We start from the raw sequence: 21,401 nt of genomic DNA, 5'->3' as shown, positions 1-21,401 counted from the left end.
CCTTTATCCATTTTGAGTTTATTTTTGTGTATGGTGTAAGTTGGTGGCCTAGTTTCTCTTTTACATGTTTATATGGTTATGTAGATGATCAATAAAAGCTTAAGTTACTTTTTAAATTCAAACACACTAAAACACTGAATAAAGCAAGGGTTTAAGATATTTTTTAGTAATCTAAATAACATGGATTTTTAAAAAGTCGTATTTAATTCTCATAAAGAATGTGGCATAGTGCTTTGAATTATACATTGAACTTGTAAGTTAAATCAGTAGGGTTGTTTATTCAGATCATAGTTAGTATAAAGGTAGGTTCAGAAGAAAGGAAAATAATGGATGTGCAAAGAAAATAGGTTTGATCAAGGGGAGAGTTTCAGAGTTTGAGATCTTGGATTTAGGGGATAATGAAGTTTAAAATGTGATCATGCCTCTGGGTGGGTGAAGTCCAGTGATGATGAATTGACTGCTGTGGAAAAGGGTAAAAAACGACAAAGAAGTTTTTGCCAAGAATTGTATTTAAGTAGATCCAGCATTTATGCTTTGTTTTCCTAATAGAAAATAATATAACATTCTGCTGGAGTCTATCAATACCTATGATCATGAGTGGTTAGGTAGGTATACATATATTGAATTCAAATGTGAGAAATTTATTGCAGACATAATTATGTCTTGATTAATTGATGAGATTTATTTGGCTGTGTTTCTTAAAAAATACTATATTACTTTTAACTGTAAGTGCACAATTAAAAGAAAGCGTGAATGTACTTTCGATTTAACAAATGTATTTAAATTAAATGTCTTTTTATTATTTTACATACTGAATTTTATACAAGCAATTGACTTTCTCTTTAATGAGAAAGGATTCTAAGAAAACAGTGAACTACAGTTAGAGAATAACTAACTATAAAGGACTGATTCTGATTTCTTTTTCTTGTGTCCTTAGTACGCTACACTATTTTTGACAACAAAAATATCCTACTCATGTGATAGAAATACAAGCAATTAATGAATAATGCATATGGTCACAGCAATGGTCAAATTATACTGTTTCCTAGTGGGTACCATTTTTCTTCATTGAGTGGGACATTACAAAGTTGGATGTTAATTGCTCCCACAAATGTGGCTTTGCTCTTCACAATTAGCATTAAGACATGTCCTTGGAGCTCTGTGACTTCATCATATACCACCTGAAAAGGTAGAAGAGTAATGAAAATATAACTCAGATATGCGAAATGAATCTTTAAAAAATATTGCTTTTAATAAAAACATTTAGATCCTAATATTTTGTACCTTGGCATGGATAGGTTGATGTTGTTAGAATCCTTCATTTCTAACTCTAATTTTGAAAAGCTAAAGGTTTGGCTAACATAATGAAGTTTAATGAAAGATTATTTTTAGAAGAAGCTTAGACTATACTCTGATTTTATTAATAATGGTCCATCCCAAATTTAATAAAACGGTAAATTATTCTCTGGAAAGAAATTTAAATACACTTCACCTTTAACTGTCCTTGAATTTTCTGTGCAACATGGGAACTTGAACACTATCTTTCTTTGTTGAAGGCTAATGAGGAAAGCAGACCAGTTTCCATGATTTCTTTGTGTTACTTTAATGCAGTGCAGCAACATTTCTTTCTACATGCGAAGAAGTCACTCTGTGGTTACTATCATTTATTTAAAATTGCTTTATTTTTAATTATGAAAATATGTGCTCATTAAATAAAATATCAACAAAACAAAAAAAGAACAAAGAAAGAAAGAAAATACTTATATTTTTGCCATTGGGAGATAATTGCAGTCAACATTCAGCTGCTCTTTTTGTTTTCTATAAATAATCACTTTTTATGAATCTGAACTGTATTTAAGTTGTATATACAGTTTTCTGTCTTGCTCTTGTTCACTTACTAGAAATGTAACCATTTTTTGAAAGGGATATGTTTAACTGTGTTTTATAATATCCAGGAAGTAAGTAAGTCATAGGCATTACCACTGGGTGCCTGCAGTGGCAAAGCAGCTAAAAGTGTAGTACTCTCATTTTTAAGAAATTAATTATGCATCATGAGATGGGGGTGGGGGGGGGGGAGCTGTGTGTAAATACAACGTGGTTCCCAGGGAAACTCCTTAGAATACATTTAGAAAATCAGTTTTGTATGCTGCTTCAAACTTGCTTGCTTTTTATAAACAAGCTACAAGACAGAAAAAAAGTGTTCTCTATATATACAAAAAAGAAGCAGAGGAAACAACTTTGGAGAAGTCCTTTGAGTCAATTGGGAAGCTTCCTCGGTATGTGTGGATGTAGTTTCTGGTCCGTCATACTGTAATTTGCCTACAATTTATGAAACTGTTAAGTTATCAATGAAATTCTGTTCAAAATTTGCTAACTGCTCTGAACAATGATTCACTTGTCAAGTAAATAATAATTCAATGAAGAATGTGAGATTCAACATGATATGTTAGCCCTGTCTACCCTGCTTCATGTGACAGACAGCTCCTGCCTACGTCTTCTTCTAGAATCATACTCACTTTCCAGACAGGAGAGTGTCTTTTCAGTTTGCCTTGGACTGCTTATTCAAATAATTCCATTTTGTTCATTGAGCTCCCTGGGATAATAAAGAATTGTATAGGCTGCCTTAAAAAATCCCCAAAACCGCACCACTGTAGTTAATCTTTTTTTAACTGCAATGGATGCCCAACATGGACTCTCAGAACCACTCTCTCCTCCTGGATTTGTTCTTTTCCAGGACTTCAGAGTAAGTTCCTTCACCCTCTCTCTGTAGTGGCTATTTTGAACTGTCTAAACTGGTGTCCATTTTCCTTCCACAACACTTTCAGCAGATGAACCTGTGGGGAAGCAAAGGACTTGGCTGGAAAGTCTGTAAGGAGGATTCTCTGAAAGGTGGGAGGCCTCTAGGGGGACCTTGATAAACACGGTAGACCCTGCCTTGACTTTTCCAAACAAGTCCAAGCCCCTAGGTGTTTTTCTAGAATATTTATGTTTATTCCTTAAACATCCTTGTTTTAAAGACACTACAGATACCTGTGTCTTCTCAAGGACGCTTACCTTATGGAAAGTATCTAATAGTTAATTTTAGTTCAAGTTATTACTGCAATAAAAGGCTAAGGAGGCCTCCTGACTGGTTTGGCTCAGTGGATAGAGCGCTGGCCTGCGGACTGAAGGGTCCTGGGTTTGAGTCTGGTCAAGGGCATGTGCCTTGGCTGTGGGCATATCCCCAGTGGGGGGTGGGCAGAAGGCAGCTGATCGCTGTTTCTCTCTCATTGATGTTTCTAACTCTCTATCTCTCTCCCTTCCTCTCTATAAAAAAAAATCAATAAAATATATTTTAAAAAAAAGGCTAAGGAGGCAGGTGAATGGGGCTGCGTGGTTCCTTTAGCCAGGCAGTCCCTTAGCCCTCTCTTTCATAGAAACCTGTGTCAGAGTAATCATTCATCTGTAGCTCAGGGTCTGCTGTCAGTGCCTGCATGAACCCATCTCTTCTCTCATAGAGAAATAGATGAAGGGGCCATCAAGATATATGAAGTCAAAAAATAGAATAACTAAGCCTTAGGCCTTTAGAAAAGTCTGGCTTAAGAACTCTGTGAATGATATAAATAGGCCCTAATGATGTAACTGTAAAAGAAGCATATCTATTATTCATATTTACATGAATCTGTTGTCAATTATGTTTTCTTATTTGCATAATGGTGATAATAATATTTACCTTTTAATGTTGTGGGGAAGAATAAATGAGATAATGAACACAAAACTTGGTAACTATTAAACACTAATAAATTATAGCTGAAAAAGATCCATCAAATACACAAGAAAGAGCAGTGTTCTTGGAATTTTGCATTAGTTGACTGAAGAAAACACTTCAAGAGAGATTTGAGTCTCCCAGGCATTTAGCAAGCTGAAAGTCTCAAGATGTGACCCTCAAAATTAATTGCCTTCCTAGTTAAAATACAAACATTTAAACTCCAACATTTATATTATTTTATGGATTTTCCCTCTTTGCTTCATTATGAATAATTTTTTTAAAAAGTGACTGGAGTTTTATAGGCATGCAGTCATTGCACAGCCTAGATGACATATGTCTGTTAATTTTTTAACTGCACCCACAACATTGTTTTAAAAAATCATGCATTCTTTTCATGCAATGAGTAATTAGTGAGTAATGCTAGAGAAGTAAACAAATGATTATATTCTTTGAAGCATTTTCATCAAATGATTTTATATGTATTCTGCCATCACATAAACAGACCCAAATTGCACAGCTCTTTTGATTTCACTTTCTGGTACTTTTTTACCCATAGGCATGAGCCAAATCTTCATTGCCTACTGACAAATATTGAATTTGTGGGTTTGAAATTGTTATACCAAGTAGAAAAATGATGTTTGAGATAATTAATGTCTATTGATTTATATACAAGCATTCACTGTGTCATATTTGACACCAGGGTCTAGTGAATAGTTCTAAAGTGAATTTTAATTTGCAATGGAAGAACAATAATATGGAAATGGAAGTGCATCTAGTGCTGGTGGGAAGAGGAGTGAGGAGGCAGGATGATGAAAGAGAGTTCAAAACCACTGAGAACAGAACTCTGTGGGTGGAGAGAGGGAGGGATAACAAAGCATAGTTCAGGGGACAATATAGACTTTGGAATCAAGAAGTTTGGAACCTAAAATCTAGTTGTGTGGCTTTGGTCAAATGTTTGACCTCAGGGCCTCAACGTCTGTATTTACAAGGAAAATTTCCATCATGTTCTGAATAGCAAGTTTGCAGACCATACAGGTTAACAATAGCCATTGCTATTGCTTATTGAGTGTACCATGTACCCAGTGTTATGCTAGGCATTCATACATGTTCTAAAAGATATTTTAAGGTATGTAAACCACAGATTGTTTCTGCTCTGTCCTTTCTAATTCCCCCTTTTGCTTTACAATAGGATAATATCAAAGAAAGGAACACAATGTAAAAAATACATGGATTATAATAAGATAAATTCATTGTAAGATAGAATCTGTATTTCTATTGAATCATTAAAAAACAATGATGGCTTTAACCCAATGCCAAAGGTAATAGAATGAAAAGAGCAAAGGCTTTGAGCCAGAATCCCAGCTCTGCTTCTTAAAAACTGCAATGCAGTTCCGAGCATTCCTACCACTGGTCCTGCCCCACCTTGAGCGCAGTCATGTCTACCATTGGGATTTGTATAAGATGGGGCTTTTCAGGGAGACTGCTGGCAAAGCCTATTAAGACCCACTCTGGGAAGTGTCAAGTAGACAAGCATGGCTCTGTGTGCAAGCTTTGGTATCTGATGGGTGGGTACTAAAGAGACACTTGGCAATGTCCCTGACCCAGCCTCTCTCAGGGTTGGGTCTTAGGGAGGGAGAGGGCTATGAATAAAAGTGGGAAGAGATATTTTCATGAAAAAACTTTGTAAGACATTGGTGATGCAACGTAATAAATGCTTTGTATTCCTCATAAGAGATTTATACAAAAAGGAGAGCGAGGTCATTCTCTTCCACTTCCCAGAACAGTGCAGGGCTTTGGCAGTTTGAGAAATCCCAGCCGTGGTTGAGTGGCTAATGGAATAAGTAATAATAGCACTCAGGAAGCAAAGCAGGGGAGAAGTTAAAACATTTGGGGTACGTCTCAAAGGCAGCAGTGAAAGATAGAGGGGGTGAATGCTGCAGGAGCTTCATCCCGAAGTCTTAGGGACCATTTAGGGGATACAAGCTGCCTGATGTGACTGGAGAATATGGCTAAGTATGGGACAATAAAGGGCATCAGCACACGATTATTGACAAAGGTGCAAAAGACATTCAATAAAGGAAGCACTGCCTCCCGACAAAAGGTGTCAGAGGTATTGGCATTCATAGACAAAAAAACAGAAATCCCCACCTAATTCACACTTTATTTAAAAAATTAACTCAAAATAGATAATGTACTTAATATAAAATGTAAAACTATAAAACATTAGAAAAATATATAGAAGAAAATCTGTAAGAGTTATTGCCAAGTGAGAAATTCTTAGACTTGATATTAAATGCCCAATCTATAAAAAGAAAAATGGATAAATTGGACCTTATTTTTTCAAAAAGCTTTTACTCTATGAAAGACCATGCGAAAAGGATGGAAAGACTAGCTCCAGAATAGGGGAAATATTTGTAAACCAAATATCTGATGGAGAACTAGTATCAGGAATGTATGAAGAACTCTCAAAACTTCACAGTAAAATGCAAGCTGTCGGTTAAAAATGAGCAAAGACTTTTCCCCAAAGTGGATATACAGATGGTAAATAAGCACATGAGTAGAACTTGAACATCATTTGTCATTATGTACATGAAAATTAAGACCACAAGGACATATCACTCCATACCCATTAAACTCAAATAAAAAATAGTGATAACACCAGATGCTGATAAAGACAAAGTTTCCTGCACTGTTGGTGGGAGTGTAAAATGGTACAGATAAAGAGTATGGCGGCTTCCTAGAAAACTAAATATGACATTACTAGATACCCCATTAACAACTTATGCTCACACAAAAACCTATCCACTAATACACAGTAACTTTGTTTGCAATAACCCCAAGCTGGAAAAGACCCAGATGTCCTTTCATGTGTGAACAGTTAAAAAACTGTTCTACCTCTGCACTGTGACTACCACTCAGCAGTGAAAATGAATGAACTATTGATACATGCAGCTGCTTGGATGCATCTCTATGAAATAAAAATGAGTAAAAAAAGCGCATCTCAAAATGTTCCAAGCTGAATGATCCCATTTATAGAATGTTATAAACAACAGGTTTATAACCTGGAGAACAGGGTAGTATGTAGTTGCCAGTGGTTTGAGAGGTTGTATTGGAGGGAGGAAATACAATCCGGACACAATAGGGTAGCACCAGGAATTTTGTAATGGAACTGTTCTGTACCTTGCCTGTATTGGTGGTCACACAAATCTATGCATGTGATAAAAATGTGTAGAACTGAGCACACACACACATACACAAGAGCACATGTAAAACTGGTGAAATCCGAATAAGATCAGCGGATTGAATTAATGTCAATTTCCTGGCTGTGATACTATACTATAGTTAGGAAAGATGTTACCATTTGGGGGTTAGTGGTTAAAGAGTATTTGAATTCTTTCTGTATTATTTCTTCCAACTGCCCATAAATCTATAAGTATCCCAAAATAAAATTTAAAAAGCTTATGAGGATGATATTGCTCCAAGAGACAACTTAGGAAATTTACCGAGGCAAGTTTTAAGGGCTATGAAAGTCATGTTTAGAATTTTTGACATTATACAGTAGGCAGTAAGGGATCTTTGAAAAAATGTAAACAGGAGATTAATAAATATGACCAGTTTTTGAAAGACATTTTAGGTAGAAATATGAAAGATTTAATAAAAAAAAACACAAGATAGGAGTCCGATAGAAGGCTATATAGTAGCCAAAGTTATAAGAACCTCAAACAAAGAAAGGTAATGGTACAGAGAGGAGGTGATAGATTTAAGAGGCAGGAAGCTGCACAAGTAGAACTGACAAAACTTGGTGACTCTTTGGACATGTGAGTGAGACAGAGAGATGTCAAGATGTCATTGGAAGGTATCTTTTGAGATGGTAAACAGAGGAGGTAAGCCAGATTTTAAAGTGGCTAGGAGGCCTAGGTGATTTGGCTCAGTGGATAGAGTCTGATCAAGGACACACGCCTGGGTTGCGGGCTCAATCCCCAGTGTGAGGCATGCAGGAGACAGCTGGTCAATTATTCTCTCCATCACTGATATTCCTGTCTCTCTCTCCCTCTCCCTTCCTCCCTGAAATCAATAAAAAAATATATATATTTTTAAAAAGTGGCTAGGAGGCATTGAAATGGAGCTCCCCAGTGATCAGGCAGAAGTGCAGGTCAAATGGTTAGGAGAGAAGCCAGGGCTTGAAGAATAGATTCAGATGCAATCTAAATATAGGTGATAAATGAAACTTTGTGGAATGCAACATAATCTGAGAAAATAAATATTGAGAAGAGATAAGGGTAGACAGATGATACAACTCCAACAAACGACACTATTTTAAGAGGAAGAATGTAAATGAAGACAAATGAGGGAGTGGTTAGAGAAGATAGAAGGGTTAAGAAAAGGTTAAACGCAAGAAACAAAAGGGAGGTGGCAGGAAGAGGGGCATAGCCAACAGGGTTGCTGTGTAACTTCAGGAGAAGAGAGCCGGAGGGCTCAATGGATTAAGCAGCATCAATTAAAGTCAGAATCCGCATTGCAAAGGATTAAAGGGTGAAAAGGAAGTGATGAAGTGAGTGCAGGCAATGTGAGTTAATTCTGTAAAAGTTTGGAGATGACATGGAGGATAGGAAAAATGGGATGCTTTAGAAACATTGAGTTGAGTTTGTTTTGTTTTCTAAAGATTTCTGAACAAGGATTTAATGGATGAGACAGCTTAAGAAGAGCAAATGATCAACTGAGCGAGGTACAAAGAAATGGGAAAGATGGAATCAAGAGAAAAAATGTAGGATTTGCCTTAGATAAAAGTAGGGCTTTGGATGTTCAAATTGTATAATACAGATGAAATAGTTATATCTAGTATAAATTAACTGTAATTTAATTTGTATTTTGCACTTACATATTTTTTGTTTTGTTTTTTTTTCAAATGTGATTTTTTGAAATGTGTCTTTATATATAGGTTAGACTATGATAAGACCATTAGGTACAATTAGATGGAGTGAGGGATAATATTAGCATGTGCAATAAATATTACATAGTCTTAGGCTCTTACCGGAGTCTAGCCACAGTTTGAAAATTGGTGCATGAGCACTTTGAAAGCAGTATCAGTATTTGACTGTTCCCATAAGCTCTAGAACAGTGATCAGCACACAGTGGCTATTTTTGGGGAAATGTCTACTGTTCATGTAATAATGCTGCCAATTACTGCAAGTTTTCCATATTTGGTTGTTAGGCTGAAAAATGGTAAGAAATATACAAAAGGACAGAACAAGAGATGAATCATACTTACAATTTCATTGTAAGTGGGGTCGGTACATTTTGGAACAGATTTTGTTTTCCTCCTACGGACTTCACTGGGATATGGTAAAAGATAAAATTCAACATGTGCGCTGGGCGCGGAGCCATCTGGGAGATGCTGCAAAAGAAAATGGTCATAAATATTAATGCATGTTGCTATCAAAGAAAACAAACACATAGCTACTAAATATCTAGACCAAAGGCAAGGTCGAGATTTATTACCATCACTCTGTTTATCAGAAAATAAGGAAACAATAAAAAAGAAATATATTATTGTTCAGAAATAATTTCAGGTGCAGTTTAAAAGAGTAAAATTGTCCATCTTAAATTAAGTGTTGTGTCAGAGAACTATATTTAAAAGCCCACTAAATATAATTCATTTTTTGCAGTAAAAACTAAATTTGCATTTTGACATAAATGGTCAAGAAATGAATATAAGTCCCAGGCTGAGACAATAACTAAGTGCCTCAGGATACTGTATACCACTTGAAAATCAATAAATTCAAGTGTAACACATAAAATAAGATGTAGCATTTTATGACATGTATATTATGATATTAAATTTTAAAGCAGAATTTAATTATAATATCTATTAGACCTATAACTTTAATATACTTATAAGATGGTTATGATAATTTTATTCTCTAAACTCTCCTAAAATATATTGGCTAATCCTTTTTAAATTGTGTTGTATGGAGCCCCCAAAGTAGCCTAAGTTGTAGCCTGAGCAATGATGGCAAATGGGTGGATCTCTGGATCCTTTCTTCCCATTATTTCTAACCACTGCCCCCTACCCTACTCCCTCCCTCATACTGGCTGCAAAATTTCTCCCTTTCTTATTTTCCATATTTCCTTTCTTTATTTTTTAACTAGAGACCAAAATTCATGCACGTGGAGTCCCTCAACCCAACCTGTGCCCTCTTGCAGTCCAGGAGCCCTCAGGCGATGTCCACCTGCCAGAGGTGGGAGAGGCTCCCACCACTGCCGCTGCGCTTGCCAGCCGTGAACCCAGCTCAGGGCTTCTGACTGAGCCACGCTTTCCCTTGTGGGAGCACACTGACCACCAGGGGGCAGCTCCTGTGGTGAGTGTCTGCCCCTGGTGCTGAGTGCACGTCATAGCGACCGGTCATTCTGCCGTTAGGTCAATTTTGCATATTAGCCTTTAATTATATAGGATGTATCATTTAAGGAGTGAGTCCACTATTTCAAAATGTTAGAAACTACCATGTTTCAAAAAAATGGGTACTATCTTTGTAATCTTGACCAAATGGAGAGTCAATAGTACTAAAACTCTGAATGTATGGTTTAATAAAATAAGAAATACTCATATAATTTAAAAAGGAGGATTTAAACATCAACCTTGAGAAATTAAGTGCTTATTTTGACTACATTCTATAAAACTGATAATATTCAACAGTACGTTTTATTGCTCTGAATCACAGACATTTACATGTGAACATTCAGTGCCACCTCCAAACTCTTTAGCTTTAATTCTGTATCTTTCTTTGTCACTTGAAAAAGCATATTGGGAAGTAAGAAAATATGATATACGTTATTACAGGGCTAACTTTTATTTAGTTCTAATTTACAAGGTAAAATTATATTATTGGAAAAGTTTGGACCTTTATTATTCACAAATTATATAAAATACATCTGGACCTATAAGGCAAAATACGAAGACTATCAAAACTGGTGCTTTAGATGGAGCTCAAGGTATCTTTCCCCACTTAAAACATTCTCCTCAGAGGAGGCACTCTGAAATGTATCAGTGACACAGGAAGAGGTTGCTAATATTTGAGAGGATTGATGTGTGTGTGTGTGTGTGTGTGTGAAGAATGAATGGAGTAAAGTATTTTGTTCTATGTATTTCTTTTTAAAAATATTTTTGGTTTCAGAGAGGAAGGGAGAGGGAGAGGGAGAGATAGAAACATCAATGATGAGAGAGAATCATTGATTGGCTGACTCCTGCACACCCCCTACTGTGAATCAAGCCCGCAACCTGGGCATGTGCCCTTGACCAGAATAAAATCTGGGACCCTTCAGTCCACAGACCAACTCTCTATCCATTGAGCAAAACCAGATAGATCCTTTATACATATCTTTCTTATGTGCAGTAGGGCTTGATTTTTACTATATCTATAATCACTGCATGCTCCAACTTAGTGATTAGAATCATGGTTCTGGAAATGGACTTATTCATTTCAATCTGGGCCCCCCAACTTGCCAACTATGTGACTTTTGACAGGTATCTTAACTTTTTAGTGGGTCAGTTTCCTAACCTGTTAAATGAGGATAAAGATGATACCTATCTCATATTTAAAACATTAAATAAAATAAACCATTCAATGTAAGGACAGTGCCTAAATTAGAGTAAGACAATAAATATTTGATACTACTTTTGTTTTCTATAAATTAAACACAAATATACAATATGTACTGATTGGTCAAGATATCCCTAATGTACTATGATGTTTATGAGAGGGTGTGAAAGCGTTCAACTTTGACACTACTGATATTTGAGGCTAGATAATTCTTTTTATTTTTAAATATATTTTTATTCATTTCAGGGAGGAAGGGAGAGGGAGAGAAAGTCAGAAACATCAATGATGAGAGAGAATCGTTGATTGGCAGCTTCCTACACACCCCCTAATGGGGATAGAGTCCACAACCCGGGCATGTGCCCCTACCGGGAATCTTCCTTCATAGGTCGATGCTCAACCATTGAGCACACTAGCCAGGGATAGATCATGCTTTTAAGTCTCTGTGATGGGGGTTGTTCTGCTACTGGCATCTAGTAGGTAGCATTCCAGGTGTTTTAACAACACCTTGAAACATTTACTGGAATCCAGCCATACTATTCTCCCGGTTAGGATAACCAAAAATGTCTCCAGACAGTCAGTGCTGTCATCTGAGGGGCAAAACTGACTCCAATTGAGAACCACCAATGCAGGTGATTCCCCCAAAGAAATCTCTCATTCATTCTTAGCATCCCAGCATAGTGAACTGTGAATGTTTCCTCCTGAATGTCTTCTTGGTACTCTTATATAAGCTCTAGTCAAAATCTATTTTCTATTCTTTCTCACCCCTCCAAAGCAGATTTTTTTTCCAACTTGTTAAAATTTTATTAAAGGATATTATTTCTCTTTGCTGGGGCCTCCCTTTGATTTTCAAATCCAAGTATGTATCAAGATCAATATCTTCCCTTTGTGCCCCAGTTCACCTGCCACCACAGACCTTTACTCCCTAGCTTATTATAACTGGATTTTAAATACTTTTGATGCCCTAGTTTTCCTTCATTCATTTTGTTCGTCACTGTTGCATTTAACCTTCCTGTAGAGCTGGTTTGATCATGTCACTTTACTGCTCAAAACAATCAAGGATTCCCAACTGTTTGAAATAAACTCCCAATTACAGAAGGAGAAAAATCTTTTGTGTATGAACCTTTCCCAAGCATTTAACAACTCAAGCTTTTGGCTTTTATTTCTAAGTTAGTGTCCTTGACAAGATTCTTGAATATCCTGAAGTTTATAGAATAATAGAACAGCGTAGGTTTCAATTAAAGACATGGGTGCATTAGATCTGAACAGTGGGATTAGTCCAGTGATGGTGAACCTTTTGAGCTCAGCGTGTCAGCATTTTGAAAAACCCTAACTTTGGTGCCATGTCACATATAGAAATTTTTTGATATTTGCAACCATAGTAAAACAAAGATTTATATTTTTGATATTTATTTTATATATTTTAATGACATTTAACAAAGAAAAATCAACCAAAAAAAATGAGTTCGCATGTCACCTCTGACACCCGTGTCATAGGTTCGCCATCACTGGATTAGTCTGTCATTAGCAGATTTAAATGCAGGCATTGATTTCTCAAGTCTCTAAAAGACTCTTTTTTCAAAGCAGTTGTCTTATCAACACTATTATTTTTTTTCTCTTTTTACTGGTACCATATTCTGTTCCTTAAAGATCTCAGATAATTCATTTTTTAAAAAATGTATTTTATTGATTTTTTACAGAGAAGAAGGGAGAGGGATAGAGAGTTAGAAACATCGATGAGAGAGAAACATCGATCAGCTCCTCCTGCACACTCCCCACTGGGGATATGCCCGCAACCAAGGTACATGCCCTTGACCGGAATCGAACCTGGGACCCTTGAGTCCGCAGGCCGATGCTCTATCCACTGAGACAAACCAGTTAAGGCGATAATTCATTTTAAAAATCACTATCTTCTCATTAATACTTCTTATTTCTTCCTTTACTATTATGTTTATGTAAATTAAATTTTACTTTAAAATGATTAAATAACACCCCCTTATCTAAATGTCTCACCCTAGGATATCTTACTGTTGCTTTTTGAGACCTTCACAAAGACTTAGCACTTTGATTTCAAGAGTCATAAGGCTTAGGGATACAGAGTTCTTAGTTTGATCCTCAGTCTAAACAATGAGAAGTTGCTGTGTCACTCAGAGGACTTTCTTACTCATGGTGGATTGAAGTCAAGCAACACCACTACTTTCTCCCAGAACTCTGGCTAGTGTTCTTACTGTGCTCAGAAGAGAGTGTAAGGTCCTGTAAACTTTATTTTATTGTTCATAATAACTTTGAATTCTATATGTTCTAGATTTTATGTTAAAATATTTATCATTTTATATGTATTAAGAATAGTTCTATGTGTGTTATCTTCCTTATGAGATTAGGAATTCTTGCCTCCCTCCCCCACATTTTTCTTGAACTTTGCCCCATTGGTTACCTTCTACCCTAATTTCACCCTCAGTGAATGAAAGCATGTTGAAAGCATAGTTAATTTACCAAAATAGGGAAAAATAAAAGTAAACAGTAGCCTGTTGGTATAAAAACAAAACCCTATATGAACTTTATTTAGAAAGCAAATAAAACCATCTCCCATTGTAAGGTATGAGAGCAACCCTTCAGTATTTTTATATGACTGTATGAGGAAGATAGTTTTTCATACATAGTAATAATAATAGCTACCACATAATGAATATATACTTAATTTAAAACATTCCCTTTAAATATTGCTTAAGCTAGTATTACTATATTTATTTTATTGAAAAGGTTTTTCCTATAAGACCTCCATGCTCTTCACCACTACCTTATATTGACTCTACAAAAAGATGCTAAAGGAAACTGTCAGATTCAGATAGAAAGGCCTTCTAGATCAAATTTTATCAGGAATGTGATAAAGATAGTGGTTTAAAAATAACAGACACTTTGGAAATTTCTATAGATTAATTCAAAACTTAATTGCATTTAATATGTTATCTTTTTTTTTTAATCCTCACCTGAGGATATTTTTTCCCCATTGATTTTTAGAGAGAGTGGAAGAGAGAGGGAAAGACAGAGAGAAACACCGATATGAGAGAAACATCGATGTGAGAGAAACATCGATGTGAGAGAAACACATCGATTGGTTGATTGGTTGCCTCTGCAAGCACCTGTCCAGTGCCATGGCCTGCAACTGTGGTACATGCCCTTGATCGGAATTGAACCTGGGACCCTTTAGTCGACAGGCCGACGCTCTATTCACTGAGCCAAACCAGTTAGGGCAAGTTATCTTTTTGATGAATAATTTATGAGAGTTTTCCATCAAGTTTTTTTTTTTTAACGTAAAAGTTTTCAGTCATAGGATAATATAAGCTTTGGTAGAAATCAACTAATGATGATTAAAATATGATAGGCTATAAAAACCTAAGGTCTATGCCAAAAACAAAACAACACAATAAAAAACATTTTCCTCTTCTGTGTGCCTGCCAAATTGTAATTTCTAAACTCAGACTTTCCATCATGAAGAGGGTTTTTAAAAAAATAAAATGCCAATGTACAATAAAAGTACACCTGTAAAATAAAAGTCCTTGTGAAACATGGTTTGTTGTGTGCTTTCGTTAAAGAAATCTCATCTTTCACTATGTTTTACTTAATAGAGAGTGGGATAATTTTAAGTCCTCATGAATTAAATTGGGGTAGTCTTCTGCTTCATTTCACACCAATTTAAGTCTTTAACAGAACTCTAGTCCTCATTAGGTGATTTCTAATAATTTTAAATAATCAATTTAAAAATAAAAATACCACGTGTCTAGCACTTTGGAGGGCATCAAAAAGACATAGAAAAGTAACTGAAATAGTGTCTGCCCTCAAAGAACTAACAAACATATTTTCACGATCATCTTGACATATGTAAATCATCTTGATATAGATATATATATTAAATAATGATATAGTTAATAACTAGACAGAAATCAGTATAGTAGATAGAATTCCATTTCTGACTCAATATATACATATTGAATGGCTTCTAAAAATTCAGAATTCTAATTAGACCTCCAGACTTTGTTATTAAGTATTTTGTGAAATTTGGTGTTTCCATTTTGTAGTCTTAATAGCATGTAAGAAGTAAGGCTTTAAACCTCATTTATTTTTTTTACAATCTATTCAATAGGCAATCTGAAGAGTTGTTTATGAGTTAGCTGGTAATTAAAGTTTTTCACAGTTGCACTGAACTGCTTTAAGTGATTGCAAATCTACTAACTCACCTCCTATTCTCAAGTGCTGAGAAAATTGTACAAACAAAAGGGACAGATTATGTTTTGTTAGCCATCACTGAGGAATTGCAAATAACATGATATACCAAAAGATTTGATGTTATCCTTGATATTAGGGTAAGAAAATGGATTGTAAAAATGCAGAAACTAGTAATTCAGAATTAAAATATATGAGTTTTATGTGCCTCAAATATATGCCTTGATATTTCCTTCCTAACCAGGGATATCATGATTTAAATAAAGATATAGGTATATGGTGTACAGGTTTCAATAACCTGAGTATCAGATAATCAGGACTGAGTTATGAGGGCCTGGAATGATAAAATGTATCTAACAAGTTTAAAAACAATTGAAAAACCTGAAACAATAAAACACAAAGAAGACAAAACTTAGGGAAAAAACAACAACATGGAATGCCAAGTTCTTCTTTTGTGTCTGGAAAACTGACTCTGCAAATCCAGAATATTAAAAACTTAACTATAGCACCTGGGAAAACTTTTAAAAAGTTATATATAACTAGAGGCCTGGTGCACAGATTTGTGCACTGGTGGCAGCTCTCGGCCTGGACTGCCCCCTCTTGCAATCCCGGACCTCTTGGGGGATGTTGGAGAGCCAGTTTCAACCTGATCCCTGCAGGCCAGGCCAAGGGACCCCACTGGTGTGCACCAGGCCTCTAGTTTGCATATAAGATCTTTGGTTAATCTCTTCCCACCCTCCCCTCTTCCCTCTGAGATTCATCAGTCTGTTCTATGTTTCCATGCCTGTGCATTGAGAATCTGCCCCCTAGTGGTCATTGCACTTCATAGCTACTTGCTGGTCGGTCAGCCATTCGCTTAGGTTCAATATATCCATGTGCCAGAGATTGCTAGCTACAACCTACTGTACAGTTACCTAACTCTCTATCATCTATCTATTATCTATTTCATATGCATAAGAAACTTACTTTAATATAAAGAGAAAAAAGGTTAAAAGTAAAGGAATGAAAGTGGTATACCATGCTAAAAATAATTAAAAAAAAAAACCTGGATTATTTATATAAATATCCAACAAAGTATATTTAAGAGCAAAAATGCTATCATGAATAGAAAAGTTCATTTTATAACAGTAAAAGGGCCAATTAATCAAGAGTACATAATAATCATAAATGTTCATACAATATTATAGAAATTCACAATTATAGTTGAATATCTTAACACCTCTCTCTTAATAATCTGTAGGACTAACTAGAATACAGTAAATTGTAAGGCTATAAAAGATTTGACCAACATAATCAACCAACATGACCTAATTGACACCCAAAGGACACTCCACTCCCCAAAAATTGAAACTACAGGATGAACCAAGATAATAAAAGTTTCAATATTTGAGATAAGGCAGTGAATATCAAATGGATGTACATTAAATGTGATGATAGAGACCAAAGGGAGGAAAGAATCATCAGGAGTAAGAGTGACCTGGGAACTTCAGAGAGGATGAGAGGTTTAAGCTGAGCCTGAAAGTTGAGTGGCATGTAGAAGGTAAATGGAAGGTAAGTAGAAGTATGACATGGTCAGCTAGAATAACATGTGTTTGAGAGGGGGATATAAAAGGTAGGTTATAGGTAGATTGTATAGTACCTTAAATATTAAGCTAAGGACTCTGAAATTCAAGAAGAGCCTTAAAGTTTATTTCTGATAAATTAGATGAAAATGTTGATGAAAATCGAGTTTTTGGATATCTTATGCAGAATAAAATAGTAAAAGTCGAAAATAAGGAAAGGAATATAATGGAAACCAATAAAAAGAATTCATAGACAAAGAACTAGAGAATACAGAATAGAATTTTGACAATAATAACAATAACAGGAAAACAAAAGGAATAATGATGAAGTAAGTCAAAGGATAGAAAATAATGGCCTTTTGGCTAAGATCAAGTGCAGAAAATAATTATAGAAAAATTTTGACTAGGGGTTGTTGAGGATGATGCAACAACTTTTGAAATAATTAATAGTTCAGAGTGAGAGCTGGCTTCAGTGTAAAGTAACAGACTACAATTTAGAATTGTTGAGTTTGAGAAGATTGCAAGATATGAGAGTCTGAAAGGTCACCAGGGGATTGGAAATATGTAAATTGAGTTCAAAGAATTATGAAAAGTAGAGATATAAATTTAGGAGTAATTCATATAATATTTGAAGTCTTAAGATGGAATGAAATTTGTAGGAAATTAGTTTGAAGAGTTAAAGTCCTGAATACTAGAAAAAGCTTCACGTTAAAGGGCTAAGTGTGAAGCCAAAATTTATTTAGTCATTATGTACATTATCCTGTTTAAATTTATAAGAGCTAAGGAAGCCTCCTGTCAAGGAGGTTTAGGGAATATACTAGTATAAATGGTGAAGTTTCATGGAGATCCTGAGAGTTGAAAAATTCAAGAAGAAAGGACTAGTTAAAGATGTTGGCTCTTGGTAAAAGATCAAGTATCATGTTCATATCAATGATCAGATGTTTATAGGACAATTTAAGAAACAATTGGTAAATTTTGAGAGGCAATGTTTCCTTGGTAAAACAAAAACAAAAAACAAAACATTAAACAGAACAAGATATTCATATCTGGCCTGGATATGCTTCACTACCACACTGCTTTGCATCATATTCTTTTCTTTTTTTATTTTTTGAATCACATTCTTTGAAATGAGAAATAAATATCATAATGGGCTTACTCTGGAAGAACACCTTTTAAAAAAATTCTTAGAATACATGGGATAATTGTTATTGCCCTTAAAAATAACCATTCAGCAATAAATTAATATTTATTTAGATTGAAGTGCATCTAGGCTGGAACAATAATTGAAAAGAACTGGGATAGAAAATTTAGCCAAGTTAGTTTTAAAAGGGAACACAAAACATTGTTATTTTGATATGTCAAAATTCATATATTGCCCTAACAGGTTTGGCTCAGTGGATAGAGCGTCGGCCTGTGGACTCAAGGGTCCCAGGTTCGATTCTGGCCAAGGGCATGTACCTTGGTTGCGGGCACATCCACAGTAGGGGGTGTGCAGGAGGCAGCTGATCGATGTTTCTCTCTCATTGATGTTTCTAACTCTCTATCCCTCTCTCTTCTTCTCTGTAAAAAAAAAAAATCAATAAAATATATTTTAAAAATTCATATATTGCCATCATTGGGGCTTTATTTTCATCAAATCTAAATTGTATCACTGTTGTACTTCAACAAGCACCACAATGGACTTGGTGCCAAATCCAGAACCCACACTGCCTGGAAGGTACCATTTTTGGAGTAAAGAGCCATTTGGTAAATGTTTCTTCAAGTATGGTTCATGGAACTAACCCCCGGCTACACATAGACAGCAAAATTGTAAGAAATTTTCTAAGTAAAAAATGAAATGTAATAAATTTTTAATATGAGTGTGTGTTTAGCCTGAGGTTCTCTGGTTGTGTTTCACTCTACTTTTCCTTCTCTCTCTCCTGTTAATTTCCTATAGTAACTGTTTTCTCCCATTTTGTGTCTTATGAAAGATTTAACAGCACCCAATTTGAAGTGTTATCTTTTTTCCTTGACATTACTTGCTCTTCATTTAAAATAACTTACTCTTTTGTTACAGAGTAAGAAACTCTAACAGTGTGAGCATTTTCAATACCAGAAGAGAGTCCAGTATCCTTATTGATAACTTTTAGAGCCTTCGGGAACAGGTAGAAGAAAACAGTCTAGAATTAACACAGACTGGGAGAGAGACTAGGAGAGACATTGCCAGCAGTGTAATGCAGAGACAGACATGGTGAGTGAGTCCATGCAAGAGAGCATTTTAAAGTGGGCTATGTGGGAAAATACTAGAGAGATTTAAAAATATTTTAAATCTAAATGATTTTTATATTTTTGTTATATAAACAAAAATATTAGTTTAAAAAACCTTGACCAAGCTTCTATATTACTGCATTAGTCAGCTTCTGTTCACTAGAACAAATCATATTTTGCTGCTTTGAAAAGAAAAACATTTCAGCAATCTTGTTTCAGCTTGTGATCTTGCAGGAGGGAAGTAATTCTTAGAGCAAAGCTTCAAAGATTTCATAGAAGATAATTCTTTTCATCAAACTTAATATCAAATGTGACAAAACTGCAGGCTTAATACTTCATTTTACTATTAAAATAAAATTAAGCACAACTCTTTAGTCTGATTACTTTGGCATGTGAAAATACTAAAGGCTCAAAAAATAAATAAGAATGTTAAAATTTGAAATGAGCCAAGAAACTATGTTGAGAAGTTACAGATTTTTCTGTCATTTTAACATTATAATGTTATCTCTGTCTTCAGATAAGCAGGAGGAATAAGCTGTGAAAAATGCAAGGCATGAGAACTTTTGTGGTGATTTTTGGATGGTGAGAAAGATCTTGGTTTTAGCCCTTGTTCACATCAGAAGTAATTTGACATTCTTTCTTTTAACCAAGTATACATTGAGCACCTACTATGTCCTTGGCCCTGTTTTAGCCCCTGAGATTACAGTGTGACACAGGGCAGTGGAAAAAGTAAAGTAAGAAAGGAGGTTTGGAAGTGGCAACAAAGAGGGTGGTTTTGCAATTTTACCTACGGGAGTGAGTCCTCACTCACTGAAAAGGTGACAGTCAAGTATGATCATTCAGGGCCCATGAAACTGAGCCATGGAGAATTTGAGTCATGAGCCCAGGGAAGAGCATTCCAGATAAACTGAGTAGGAGGAACAATTATCCTAGGGCAAAAGCATGTTTGCAATATTCAAGGAATAGCAAGGAAGTCACTGAAGATGAAGTGGAGTGCTTGAAGGTGTCTATACTAGATGAGGTTGGAGAGGTCAAGGGGCCAGATTGGTAGCCTCACAGGTTATTATTAATAAGTATTTTGTCTTTCATGGAATGTGATATGAGACTCCTTCCCCAAAACAATAAGAAGAAAGAGAGAAATGACAGGGTTTGATTTATAAACAAACAAGGGTAGACAGAGAGAAACCTGGTAAAAGGTTACAGCAGTAATTGGGTTGAGAGATGATGGTGACTTGAACCAATGGTGATAGCAGTGGACATGAAAAGTGGTGGGATTCTGGATTTATTTTGAATGCAGAGCTGACATGATTTGCTGGCAAATTGTATGTTGTTTATGAAAGAAGTCAAAATGACTCTAAGGATTTTAACCTGAGCAACTAGTAGGATGAAGGTGCTATTTACTGAGATAAGAAAGATTGCAAAAGAAGCAAGGTTAGAAGGGCAATGATAGTAAGTTTTATTTGGTGTATGTTAAGTTTGTGGTGCCTATTGAATTTCTATTACAGCTGTTGAGTAATCAGTTGTACATACAACTCTGGATTTTAGGGACATATTCAAGCTGGAGTATTAAATACAGAAGAGAAGGACATGTGGGTGGTATTTAAAGCCACAAGGCTGAAGATAGAAAAGAGAGAAGTCTAGAAATAAATACCAGGGCAATGATAAGAGACAGGGGAGAAGAGCGGAGCCAGCAGGCACTGAGGATTCAGACTTCAGGAACTATTGCTTTATTATTAAGGTCCTTCAGAGGGCATTGACCATGTATAGGTTCTAATGGCACTAAGTGTTTGTTTGCTTTTACTTTTTGTGGTATTCATCTGATCATTTTCCATTTCTTATAACTTGATCGGAATCTTAAACTCTTGCTCACTGTCTCTCCTCCCTTCATGCCTGCATCACATTCATTTTGAATATACGTATTGGTAGTGCAGCTTCATCTGAGCGTAAAATGCATTTTTGAAAACTGTTAAATGTAATTTGGGGATTCATCTGCTGAATACAAGTAGGTGACCAAGTTGGCTAATATTG

General features: G+C 35.5%; 1 protein-coding gene across 1 annotated transcript in view; it reads right to left on the bottom strand.

Moving 5' to 3' along the window:
- Positions 1-778: 778 nt before the first annotated feature.
- The window catches only part of PIK3C2G (phosphatidylinositol-4-phosphate 3-kinase catalytic subunit type 2 gamma), a 274,899-nt gene continuing 254,276 nt past the window's right edge, over positions 779-21,401 (bottom strand). Inside the window, exons 32-33 of the mRNA XM_059682311.1 lie at positions 9,018-9,143; positions 779-1,181 (exon numbers count right to left, since the gene is read on the bottom strand). Of these exons, the coding sequence (XP_059538294.1) occupies positions 1,029-1,181; positions 9,018-9,143 (279 nt within the window). The 3' untranslated portion in view covers positions 779-1,028. The remainder of the gene's footprint in view (positions 1,182-9,017; positions 9,144-21,401) is intronic.

The sequence above is a fragment of the Myotis daubentonii genome, chromosome 2, assembly GCF_963259705.1.
Source record: "Myotis daubentonii chromosome 2, mMyoDau2.1, whole genome shotgun sequence".
Lineage (NCBI taxonomy): Eukaryota > Metazoa > Chordata > Mammalia > Chiroptera > Vespertilionidae > Myotis > Myotis daubentonii.
Note: the sequence above shows the minus strand (reverse complement) of the source record. Positions and strands in the feature narration are given on the sequence as shown.